General features: G+C 35.5%; 2 protein-coding genes across 2 annotated transcripts; both read right to left on the bottom strand.

Moving 5' to 3' along the window:
• Nucleotides 1-1,594: 1,594 nt before the first annotated feature.
• LOC117615830 lies at nt 1,595-8,238 on the bottom strand. The gene is made up of 6 exons (XM_034344990.1): nt 8,042-8,238; nt 7,511-7,703; nt 6,884-6,970; nt 5,679-6,077; nt 3,339-3,489; nt 1,595-2,730 (listed from the first exon to the last, which is right to left on the bottom strand). Exons 1-6 carry the CDS (start codon nt 8,110-8,112, stop codon nt 1,772-1,774), a joined length of 1,860 nt encoding a protein of 619 aa, XP_034200881.1. The 5' UTR covers nt 8,113-8,238; the 3' UTR covers nt 1,595-1,771.
• A 2,378-nt stretch (nt 8,239-10,616) lies between these two features.
• LOC117614066 (NADPH--cytochrome P450 reductase-like) lies at nt 10,617-12,971 on the bottom strand. The gene is made up of 8 exons (XM_034342746.1): nt 12,876-12,971; nt 12,616-12,767; nt 12,430-12,526; nt 12,071-12,220; nt 11,913-11,990; nt 11,693-11,815; nt 11,494-11,607; nt 10,617-11,080 (listed from the first exon to the last, which is right to left on the bottom strand). Exons 2-8 carry the CDS (start codon nt 12,714-12,716, stop codon nt 11,000-11,002), a joined length of 744 nt encoding a protein of 247 aa, XP_034198637.1. The 5' UTR covers nt 12,717-12,767; nt 12,876-12,971; the 3' UTR covers nt 10,617-10,999.
• Nucleotides 12,972-13,078: the final 107 nt, after the last annotated feature.

Here is a 13,078-nt window from a genome sequence, read left to right on the forward strand (position 1 = left end):
ATGGACTTCAGTAGGAAGGACATCAGCTGTTGGGCCATGTTGATCCCACCAATGAAGAAACCAGTAGGGGAAAGGACTCCTGAATTTGGCATCGAAATTAATAAACCAGGAGTGGGAAAAATCAACTGTTTGATTGAGGAAGATATTATACCATGCATCAATGTAATCTGCATAGGTATAAGGATGAGTGGACTTAAGGTGTTTCAATTCATAGGGGTGGCGACTGAATTCAGCTTGGCTTAGAAATTGCTGAATATAAAGGGAATGATAGAGGATGACCGCAAGGTTATCTCTATCCTTAATGGGCTTAATTTCAACTGATTTGGTCTCATGCAGGATATCTCTGTAAAATTTGAGGTCTTTATAAGGTGCAGGAGGAAGGAAATGGGAATTAGGAGGGAAATATGACCTAACAATTGTTATCGGGTCAGAAATCCCATCATAATTGGGTTCGATTATGAATAAATTAACCTTATCTTTTGAGGAGGTGGAGACTGACTCGAACCTTCCTGACTAAGGAGTTTTCTGAATTTCTTCAGATACTCCGCCTTCAACTCAGGATTTTCGACTTTGCAGATTAAGGGTTTAGGGTAATATATATATAACATATATGTGTATATACATGTATATATGTATATTATAATAATATTATATATTATAAATAATATAAACATATATATATATAAGTGTATATAGGTGTATATATGTATATTATAATATACATGGGTATAATACATATACATATATTTTATATATATGTATGTATATTATAATACATACATGGGTATAATATATATATACATATTATAATATAATATATATATATATATTACATATATACATGTATGCTATTATTATAATATTAATATGTATGTGTATATGGGTATATTATAATAATAATATACGTGTATATATCTATATGTATTTATATATATTATATATGTATATATGTGTTTATATATATACATGTATATGTGTATATACGTGTATATATGTACATTATAGTATATGTGTATGTAATAATAATAATAATAATAATAGTAATATATGTTATTAGTATTACAATATAATATATGCATCTTATACATTGGTGAATATAGGACTAGTTAATCCTCCATTTCTACATGGGCATAGTAGTCCCCTCCTAAGGGGGTGTTTTTGGTGGACCCGGTATTAGCAATCTCATCTAAGACTAGAATTAAATGAAACAAACATGATACTAAATTTAGTCAAAACCAAGCATGTGTACCAAACGACCCCTTAATCCACAAGGTGGGACTTTCTTTTCTTCTTCTTGACTTGACTCAACAACCCTATGACGGAAACAGAATGAATCGCATGTGCTGGTTGAGAATTGCTTGGAGTTGCGAAACTACGTAGGGCCTTTTGAATTTGCAAAGAGGGACTCTCCCTTTCTATTAGAACAGCTCCATAGCAACTGGGGATCAGAAAACACCAATTTTGGTCTTGTGGTTCATTAGACCAATTTTGGTGTGCCTTCTAGTTTTTATCAGCAATCCGTGACACTCGCCGGCTCCACACATATAAAAGGAGAGAGAGAGGGCTATCTTTACGCGGCAAACCCAATCTCAAATAATCCAACATGAAGCTCAAATTGAATTGAATAATGTAATGCACTGCACGAACGCCATCACCATCCAAAATTTTACCTCATTGACAAACACTATCCATCCACCCTAAAATTACCAAAAGATTCTTTAAGAAAATTTACACCACAATCTTTACAATATACTCTAATCTTCATCTTCCACTAGATCTTAATACCAGTCTCCTCTTTGCCTAAAACCTGTTTTCCATTGCATCCATCTCCTACAATGCTCACAAGACCTATCTGCTGCTCATTTGCACTTCGGTTTTCACAACTGTCAGCTGCAAATGGATCATCGCCTTTGAGTGAACACAAAGTCTCATTATCCTTTGCACTTTGTCTCTCTTCAGATTGTACACCTATGCCAGCTATATTATCAGTCTCATCTCCTTTGATGTCCAACGAACCAACGAGATTCTCAGCACTAGTTGATAAATTTTTTAACTTAGCTTTCTGGTCAGGTGAATCCACTTTATCCTTTTGACCTTCTTCATTCTGTCCATTCTCAGAGATAACTGCTCCATCTTGGACCTGCTCAGTTGGAGTGCAGCCCAGCTCAGAATCCAGACTACAGCTAACATCCTTGATCTGTTTGGATAGCAATGTGCTATTAGTTGGAGCGTGCTGACTCGTCTGAGGGAGAGCTTTTAAAGACCCAGGGTGTGTGGCACTGGGAGTGACAGCAGTGGATAGAGGGGTAGAAACTGGCGTAGCAGCCAAACCCGTATGCATGTAATGTAAATTAGGATGAGGCTCTGGGTGTGTACGCATGCTACCAGGTAAGGACGATTGGATAGAAGAACCACCTGTAGGCAAGACATGGACAGCATTCTTTGCCTGAGCAGCCTTGAGCAGTGATGCAGCATCTGAAGGAGAAGCAATCCGTGCCCCAGCAGCAACCGCAGTGGCTCTTACCATACCATCAGTATTGGAATTAGGCTTTGTCAAGGTTTTCTTGGAGGTTAATTGAGATTTTGATGTTGAACCCAATAATCCCATTTGATATGGCTTTGCTGGTTTAAGGCCTTGTTGAGACTGCAGTTCTTCTTCAGCAGCAGTGCTAGGCAGAGAGTTGGTAGTTGCATTTGTTCCACCAAATTTACTGTGTGTATTTGTCCCAGCTGCTTAAAAGTAAGAACAATGCATGTTATATATTCACATTGATAGCTACTAAAATATATTTTATAAAATCATTATTTAAAAATTAAAAAGACATCAGAGAGTTCACACACAATTGTTTCAGTGACGTAGGTGCCAAATAGCACCCTTTAATGAAAGAGGTGATGCATGATGCATCCATGAAAAGTCAAGATTTCCAAAAAGGGGCACACACACACACACACAAAAAAAAAAAATCCTGGTTAATAAATCCCAACACTAGGAAAATGCGCTAAAGATAATGCCGCAGCCAGAAAATTTAAAGAGATTGATAGATTAAGAACTTAAATATAATCTAAAAGGGTAATGGTAAGTCTGCTTTAGCATTACGAAAGACGAGCAAGTAATATTTTTGTAAGATTTTCGAAAGGTCCTAGCCTCTATACTGTTCAGTAATCATGAAAAGTATCTATCTGGCGCTTGACTTGAAGGGAACTTGCTATTGGGGAAAAAAAGTTTTAAAGGGAGGACTTGAGGATCCATTGACCTCTTGGTCCTTGTTGAAGGAGCATAAGAATTATATCTACTTTTTTGTCAACTAAAGAACAGCATGGAAGGAGGAGAGAATCACCTGTGCCAATCGTGTTAGCTGTTATGCTTGGCATATTCAGGGCTAACGACATTGCATGGCGAGTTGCCAACTGTGCTTCTGAAAGTTTATTACTAGAGTTGCCTCCCACATTCAAGTCTTGATGATGATGCTTCCTAATATATTTCCACCTCTGTAATACAAACCATAAAATTAGTAGGAAAAAAAGAAGATTAGTACGCATTCATGCCTCCAATGACAACCAGAAAGAAGAGTCAGAGTTGGAACACACGTAGAGTTTGAAATGAACTGTCCACTACCTCGGTTCCAAAAGATAAAACAAATTCTTGTTTAACAAGTTTACAACAAAATATTCGTATACAGGGAAAAAGAAAATCCGTTGCCGGGATTTGAACCCGGGAAACCTGGGTAAAACCCAGACATCTGACCGAACTAGATGACAACGGATTGTTGTAGTACAATGTGTCTCAATGTTTGAATCCACTGCAAATTTGCATCAGTGAGAAAACTCATCAGTGTCATCTATGCATACTTGTGTGCAATTACATTTATTTGACATTTCACACAATTCCACAGCCTAGCAGAATCTTTAGAGTTCATGCTTTGTTCAAATTCAGCTAGTTTTTTTATAATATACATCAATCAACCTCTGATTATAATTTATGGATTAGAGACTTGATTTATTCACAAAATTGTTATATGAAGTATGGCTTCAACCTAAGTTTATTATATATACTAGCACATTGACGCAACACATGCTCTCCAGAACCATACAAAGAAATGGTATAACGTCATACCTTTATTGGTCACATAAAGGATGATAAGTTTGTGTCAAAACACAATCAGATAACTAAATGCTAGTAAGTCCAAATTCCAAAGTCCAAATTCCAAGGATGCCCTTAATATTACAATAAATTTATGTAATTCTTTTTTGAATCTCCAACCCCTCCACTACCATATGACAAGTGGACTATGAATTCCACAATATAAACAGAAAATATCCAAGTGCGAATACTCAAGTTCGTGTTTTTATTGAAAGAATGCTCAAGTCCATGTATTCAAAGAAAGAATACTCAAGTCCATTCACTTCACTTTAAATGACGAAATCCAGGGGCTTTTCTTTTCCAAAATAAAAATTAAAAGTAAAAGGACCAAAGCCAAGAGCTAAGTCAAACTCTAGGTCATCTATACTAAAAAGTTTTTTAAAAGTAAAATGTAAAAAGGAACCTCAAGTAAATAAGAATGTAAATTTATTAATTCCCCTCGGAGTTACTATTCCTAAATAACTACCCTCTTGTACTCACGGATAGTACTCTCTAGTGCATGAGTAACAAAAGAAAGATTTCCACCTGGCCATGCTCGATAACCTAGTTTAATAAAATTTTCTTCTTTCCTTCGTTCATTTCAGTCAGAAAAGCAAAATATGGACGCTACCAATGGCAATTAACCACTTACTCTAATGTAAATATTCAGCCATCTAAATTAGTATTATAATTGAACACTAGGCGATAGCATTTTCGGTATGTAAAGACTTATGAAAACTAAATGATCTGAATTCAACCCCAATGGACTTCTCCAAATGGTAAAAGAATTTTCTTGTTAGTTACAAACCTTATGTCCCAATAAAGGGCCAAAACAAGGCATTTCCCAGCTTATTCAATAAGAGCAGTTGACTTTGGACTCTAAATATCTTTATGATGACCTATTCCATCCTAAAATGTCATTTATGCTTCGGTCTATTTCCCAGCTTTCAAATGTCATTTCACAGTCAGTGTTAAGTTTTCTACGAATCTACTTCTACTTGATGAGTCTTTCAGTATTATCAAGTCATTCGGTGCTCTATCTATGCTCCTAAAAATTAGCTCTTGTAAAGAAAATTAGATTTTGATGAAAGCAAATTGTTACTGAAACGTTTACTGCCTTGAAGGCTTGGTGCCTTGATATTTCCATCTATACTTTCACCTCTTTGTTCTACTCCTTGTTTATCTCTTTCTCTAATTTGTCCGCAATTACAACAACCCTAGATTTTCTTTTCGTGATTCATTTCTCTTAACTTCTGGTGATTTCTATAACTTCTGCCATCAACCAACCATAATCATAAACATCACGATTATGTTGTTCTGCATGACATGGTGCCCTTTTTTTCTTCTTTTTTTGTGTGGAGGAATTCTTTATGTCTCTTTGGATGCATCAAATTACAAGGTATGATGATGTTAAATAATAACAAATGAAAACAGGAAAGAACGTGGAACCACAAACATGAAATGACAACAGGAGGAGAAGCTAATACGAGAGAAGTCACAGAAAAACCAAGAGCAAGCATGTAATTTTCAAGAATCGGTTGCGGAGACAGAAAAACACCTGAGATAGCTGATTAGCAGTTCTCTCCCCTTTGAAATCTCCTCTTAAGATATTTGCCCAATTTCCTTCACCATATCTCCGCACACCAGCAATCAGTTCCAAATCCTCAGCCTCAGACCACTTTTTTCTTTTCTTCCGAGGAGCCATGTTATTGCTAGCTGATCCATTTGCATCACCTCCTTCAGCAGTTGCCCCTGAAGACGTTGTCATTGCAAGGAGGGGCTGTTTCTGAACAGAAACCGGAACTGTAATGTTCATCCCTTGCATTGAACAAGGTGGTTGTGAATTTTGATGAGTTCTAGATGGCTGGCCATTGGGTATATTTATGGTCAATGGAGCCTCAACTGTTGCACCACTGCGATGAGTTGAGTCACTTGGTAAGCCAGAGGCCATTAGAACCTGACAAAAACAACCACTCCAACAATAAGCTGGCTGGATCTGTACATTAGTAAGGTCAAGTACAATTGAGATATTTTAAAAGTTCATAAAAACAGGCCCACATAGAAATGTCAACCACTCTTATGTGGAAGCTCATATACCCAATTCACAACATGTCATTTGTCATTGGAGTTCCTGTGTGCACAATTCAGCATCCCTGCTTGTCCATTGTTACAACGATGGGCATTATAAGCTGGGTTCAATTACTTGGCAATTAGGGATCTTTGTCATAATCCTTCTCCTATTAGGAAAAGGTAAGAAAGTCCATAACTATCTACATAATCCTAATGAAATATAATGTTTGGTTTACTGAACCACTGTGCGCCTAGAGTTTCTTTCTCCACTTCTTCGGTAATATATATTTTTTTTTTCCTTTTTCAATGATATTGTCCAGAGAGCCTGAAAATGACAAATTTGAGTTCTTTTCTTGTTTCCTTGCAACTCCATATCAGTTTTAATTTTTCTGTTTCGTTTACCACAATTACTCTCTAAACCCTACTTTTTTCCTACATCCACTTTTCTCCCAAATAAGCTTTCACATAAACCCTAGAACCCAAAAATTAGCCAATACCTAGTGAATTCCAGTTATCTGTTTTCCTCTTGCAAAGTAACCCCTATTTGCTCCATTTATCTCACTCTTACAAATCCACTAACTCTAACCCCAACCCATCATACAATCAAACTTGAGGCCATCTATCTAACCTGGAAGATCTGAAATAGTAAAGCCTAAAACAAAGACTCGTTGAGTATGAATTTATTTTATATACCTTCACACATGCTGCAGCTTCTGTTGAATCTTCACCACTAACAGCAGGAAAAGCTTCCAATTCATGTTCTAAATCGCTGTCATCATCCTGCCAGCAAAATTTAACATCACTCAGCACAAGGAAAAGGAAAATGTTTTTGTATCCTGCTAATGAGTGGTAACTGATAGTATACTTCACCATGGGTCAAATAGCTTGCAAGTAAATGTGGGAGAGACTTCTGTAACAAGACATTTGTATTATAGTTCATCCACCTTGGATAAATTTCTGTGACAGTGACACGTCTATGCACATTATAAAGTTCAAATGTTATGGAACTAAAGTTAATTACCACTATATCAGGAAAACTGGAGTGTAAAGGAGCACTTCTATTATCATCCGGTAGTGTAAAAATACCACTTTATACATAATTCAAATTCAAACAATGAGGCTGAAAAGAATAGTACACACACACTGACACAACCATTACAGTGCCCATTATACTCACAATCACACAAATCCATCGTGCATGAGGACAAAAAAAAAAAAAAAAAAAAAACTTTTATCAACTTAAAAAATTTATGTAAAGGAATGCAGCAAACACCAGAAACTACAACTCAAGAGAAAAAAAAAAAAAAGTGGGAGACAGACCACAGGTTGAGCCCCATTGTCGAAGTTGTCAACAAAAGCTTCACTATAAGCTAAATGGCGCCAAAGCATCTGATACTCTCTGGCATTGGAAATTCCAGTTGAAGTCTTCTCCACCAATCGATTCCAATCTATCTTTACGTCCTGCGAGTGAGCCACTTCCTGCAGCAAATGCAACACATTCGCTGCCTGGTACCTATTGATTAACAATACAAAACCACTCAATAAATCCAATCCACCAAAAAAAATTCCCAACATCAAAACAATAAGAAAATTTTACAATTTAAAAAAAAAAAAAACCAGAGAAAGCCCAAAATACAAAAACCCAATTAAACCAATACACAAGTAGGGGTCAGCCTGTTCTTTTTTGTTTTTGGGTAATTCAACAAATGCTTGACCGAGAAAAGAAAACATCAAGAAACATGAGATGGACCTGAAGAGGCTAATCCAAACATTCCAAATAGAAACAAAAACACATACACGCGCATAAGCACAGAAACATTGAAATCAATGAGAGAGAGGAGAAAGAGGGACCTTTGTAAGAGATTGGCTGTATCTTCCTCGGTTATATAGCTCTTCTCCGGGTCCTTGGGTTTCTCAACCATTGTTTTACTTACAGTGAATTTCAAATTGCATAATATGAAATATGGCAAGCCAAATTAGCGAAAGGAACAAACTTTAGTGGTTTAGCAAAAACCCTAAACCCTACAAGGAGATTGAGAGAGAGGGGGGGGGGGGGGGGGGGGGGGAGGGTGTGTTGTGGCGGGGCTTTGACCGCAAGAGAAAGATAGTAGGGGCAACGGAGGAAGTGACAGCGTTGAAGAGCGGAAGGAAGGGAGGAATTTTGATGAGATTTTAAGGAGAAACCCTCAAAAATAAATAAAAAGAGAAACGGAATGCAACTGAGTAGTGAGCTAGTCGCTCTCTAGTCCAAGAGAGCCGGTGCTTTCGACCGAAAGAAACTCCTATTATTTAGATCTTTTTTTTTTTTTTTAGTTTATTGTCATGTGATGTATTGCAGTAGAGTCTTTTCTTTTCTTATTTACTGGTCCTTGGCACACGCTTTGCCAATTGGGTTTTTTTAATGAGTTTAATTTTGAGTGCTATTATTTTCACCTTTTTAAAGAATTTAGGATGCTAAATCTTAAATAATAATAAAAATCTCAAGTTCCGAACTCATCTATTTTACTCTTTGACAAAAAGTTAAAAAAAACTAAAAGATAGAATTGTGTTTTTTCAAATTTACATGATGGATGAGAAGATAAGGTGAGTGAACAAATAATGGGGTGAAAATAGCATCATTCTTTTTTCTTTTCTTTTTTTAATTTAAAAGGTAGCTTTGAAGGTAGTTATTTCTTGTTTTTATGGATAACTTCTCATATATTTTGTGGACAACTGTAATGCATGTTTCTTTTAATTTAAAAATTTGTGAGTGTATCATTTTATCCATATTTAATAAAGCGTAATTATATTAAGAGATTATGAGATTCTAGAATCATAAATCCTAAATGAAATGAGGAGAGTCCCACTAGAAAATATAAAATTGAATACCAATAGACAAACAATCTTTTGTTAACCAAAACAATGTGCAAGGGGTTGGTGAAGGAAATTTACTCATGCACCCAAGGTCTTGGGTTTGAATTTCCCTCTTCGTTAATATTAACCGTCCACATATTCACTCTTTATTAGTACACATTAAAAAATAAATAAAAAGCTTTAAACCTTTGAACATATCCTAGTGGTTGGTTACACAAAGCCCCAAAATCTAGGCTCTTTTTTTGGTAACTAAAATGAAAACTTGGAGCCCAAGAAAGAAAGGATGATGATTGAAATGAGAGGAAAATATGCTTGGCCAAAAAAAAAGAGAGAAAATATATGGAGTAGTACAAGTGGGGCATGTGAGACATTTTAAGGTTTTTTTTTTTTTAATTTTTTAATTTATAATCATATCATATTTAAGGATAGTAAGTTCCAATCTTCTCCTTTTTCTTTAACCTTGTTTATAGAAAAATAATATCGTGATGGGTGCTGGTATATCATGGTATTGATGTAAAGGAAAGTATTGGGTGTGATTGATAGAATCTACTAGTAATGCTCCAAATCCAAACATTATTGTGTAGAATCAAATATTGCCCCTTCAGTCATGTATTCACTTCTCTTCTAAAAGTACATTACCAAGTTCATATTCCGTATCCTTCATTACCAACACAGTTTCTTTTTATTTATTTATTATTATATAACTTCAACGGTACCAGAAAAACTTTATTAATCCGAGTATATAATCCAAGTTTGTCTCCCATCTCTCATATCATATCAACCAAAAATAAAAAATAAAACCAATATAACGGACTGCATAAAAACCATGGCAAACTATTGGTGATCTCTCTCATATAGGAAGCCAAATTTTATTCCAAGTCCACTTCATCAAATAAAAGCCACGTGGGAATGGCCACGTCAACATTCAACATTTAACAAGAAAACTTACCTATAAGAGCATCTTCTATCGATGTGTCAAAAGTGTCACATAGACATTTAACATCTAGAAATAACATCTCATATCACTCCAATCGATGTGTAAAAATGTGGAAGGAATGAAGGCTAAAGGTTAAGATGTTATTTTTGACATCCCAAAGGCAAGATGTTAAATGAATATTTTATTATTATTATTATTATTATTTTCTTTTTAATTAAAAATAAATCAACACTAAAATATAATAAAATAATAATTTAATTTGACATATCTGGTGGAATGTAAAGCTATGTAAGATGTTAATAAGGTATTTGACATCTCCCCTCTTTGTAACGTTTGTAAAATTAGAAATGTATTTTCAGTGTATTTTCGGTGTCTAACGGAAAAACCCTAGTTTGCTTTTCCAGAAAATTATACCAGTAAAAGTTGATGATTTTGGAATTCTAGAAAAAGTTATTAAAATGCTTAAATTGTAAATACTATTGGCAAAAGCACTAAATAAAAAGCAATTTAGCTGCTCTTTTTTATTTATTTATTTTTTATGTTACTTAGGTGACCCAATCTCAATCCTAAGTAAATCATACCAGATCAACCAGAGAACTAGAAAGTAAACAATGAAATTAAAAGGGAATTAATACATGCCACAAACTTCAGCTTTATTTTAATTATCAGAATTCACTAAAATATTTCATACAACATTATCCAAACCAACCTACAGCAGTTCTTGTCTCTGTTTTGAGATCTTTGTGACTAGCTAACATGTAGTTTCCTAAAAATTAAATAACCCACCTATTTAAAAAAAAAAAAAAAAGGATGAAAAAATAATAATGGCAGACCGAGATCGATCCGATATACTAAAACCTTTTAGGGAAACCAGGTTTCAGTTTCCAACAGTCTTGTCCAAATCTGCTGCTAAAACTTTGAAGGGCAGAGATCCAGCAGGTGAAGCCTGACCTTGAAGATATATATAAAATTCCAATGTTCTGAAAGATGATACAAAACAACCCAAAGGGAAGGCGATATCACCAGACATCTCTAAGATACCGTCCATCCATCTGAAGTTGTTTCACTATAGCCTCTGCCTTTGTTGAGTCCACCTTTTCCTGAAATTTTTTTTTTTTCCCGACAGAACTTGTAACGTGATCCGATTCAACACGAAAATAAGAAACAACGTATTGGAAAACAAACCCTCAAACAGTTATGGCACACGTCAAAGATTTTTTGTTTTTGGAAAAATGGATCAAAGAAAAGCCATTAGTGTCAAATTCCAAACCAAGGACACACGAAACACCGATCCACAAGACCAATTACTTAAATAATCATCCGATTCATAATTTGGTGAAAGCTTTTTGATTATATCAAATACACTTTCTAAAGATTTTGGAAAACCACAAAATGGCAATGAGAGATAGATAGTTACTTAAGGATTCTACAAGCATGTGTAGCTATTTTGTCCATGTACAGGTTTTTGAGAGAGANGAGAGAGAGAGAGAGAGAGAGAGAGAGTAATAGGCACCTGCTCCTGCACAATCGTATGCAAAGTCCGATGAACGTCTCTAGCCATACCTTTGGCATCACCACATACATAAAAGTATCCCCCTTGAGATATTAGGTCCCACATGTGTGCTGCCTGAATATGGAATAAAATTGTTGCAACAATTAATAAGGTATTTATCTAATGAACAGAAACCACTGTGCTTCCTACAAATACTTACTCTATCCATCATTTTGTGTTGGACATACTCTTTTGTTGGTCCCTCCCGTGAGAATGCAACAATTAACTCTGACAGCACACCTTCGTCGACAAAATTATTTAACTCATCTTCATAAATAAAATCCTACAAACACAAAGATCAAGCCTATAAATTTATGCATTACAAGCACAAAGTATTCCACAATATTAACAACTGAAAGGCACAGAGTAACGATGTTTACCATCCTGCGATTTCTACAACCAAAGAAGAGAAGTGCAGGACCTAACTGAGCGCCCTCCTTTTTCAAGGCCATCCTTTCCTGAAGAGGGGAAATACTTCATTTCTTTCTTTTCCACAAATAAACAAGGAAAACGCAGAATGTTTAATGCAATTTCTAACCTGGAGAAATCCTCGGAATGGTGCGAACCCAGTACCAGGCCCCACCATGATAACTGGAACTGAAGGATCCGCAGGTAGCTTGAAATTAGATTGCCTAATGAAAATAGGAGCCCAGCTACTGTTATGACTTTTCTCTAGAGACACTGCATTCTGATTTTATTCAACACAGTTCATTGTTAGATACAATCAAATACTAAGTTGTGCAGTAAGAAAGTTTGAAAGGTTTTGGCATTTCACAAACCAAAAGAGTTAGTGTGTGTGTATATATATATATATATATATATATATATATATAGAGAGAGAGAGAGAGAGAGAGAGAGAGAGAGAGAGAGCGCTCCATAGACACATCTCGATATTACCTTCATCCAGAAGGAACACACTCCTTTGTGAACTCTGCCAGTTGGAGTCGGACCATAAACTAAAGCACAGGTCACATGAACACGATGGGGGGCAAACCTGTTAAAGCAAACAATACTAATTAGGTTTCTACATTTCTAATTAATTTTCTACAAATACTATCCTAAGCAGTAGTACAGGGAAATCACCTTGGTGAAGATGATATGGAATAGTAACGAGGTTGTAACCGAGGGGCTACTGCAGCAAAAAACACACCAAGTGGAGGCTTAGCTGATGGGAACTCAGCCATTACCTCAACAAGACTTCTCTGACTTCCAACAATCCATTTTGAGTACTCATCCTGGATAGTGGAAAACATATGGTAAGAGTATATATGAAATATAAAAAGAAACATGCATATGCAAAAAGAACATAACCAAGTAAGAAAGTTTGCATGAAAATTGCCAACCTTCCCCTGAGATGATGATAAAAACTTAAGTCTTTCTGCTTCACTTGGTTCAACCGCATGTGCAGCCAAAGCGAGAAGAGCAGCCTGACAAGAAAAATAATTTGAAACAAATATAAAAAAGTAATAAATACAAAAAAATAAATAATAATAACTAAAACAATAAGAAAAAGAAGGGAACTGGCAAAAGCATGAAGATCACCTTC

Source organism: Prunus dulcis, chromosome 1 (genome assembly GCF_902201215.1).
Source record: "Prunus dulcis chromosome 1, ALMONDv2, whole genome shotgun sequence".
NCBI classification, from domain to species: domain Eukaryota; kingdom Viridiplantae; phylum Streptophyta; class Magnoliopsida; order Rosales; family Rosaceae; genus Prunus; species Prunus dulcis.

Excerpts from the sequence above, each read along its gene's own strand:
- LOC117615830 (XM_034344990.1), bottom strand. The coding sequence starts at position 8,112 with ATGGTTGAGAAACCCAAGGACCCGGAGAAGAGCTATATAACCGAGGAA. Across the intron at positions 6,971-7,510 it reads ACAATGGGGCTCAACCTGTG|GATGATGACAGCGATTTAGA; the intron begins GTCTGTCTCCCA and ends TTTTGCTGGCAG. Across the intron at positions 2,731-3,338 it reads AGCTAACACGATTGGCACAG|CTGGGACAAATACACACAGT; the intron begins GTGATTCTCTCC and ends ACTTTTAAGCAG.
- LOC117614066 (XM_034342746.1), bottom strand. The coding sequence starts at position 12,716 with ATGGCTGAGTTCCCATCAGCTAAGCCTCCACTTGGTGTGTTTTTTGCT. Across the intron at positions 12,221-12,429 it reads TGTGTTCCTTCTGGATGAAG|AATGCAGTGTCTCTAGAGAA; the intron begins GTAATATCGAGA and ends GAATAAAATCAG. Across the intron at positions 11,991-12,070 it reads CATTCCGAGGATTTCTCCAG|GAAAGGATGGCCTTGAAAAA; the intron begins GTTAGAAATTGC and ends TCCCCTCTTCAG.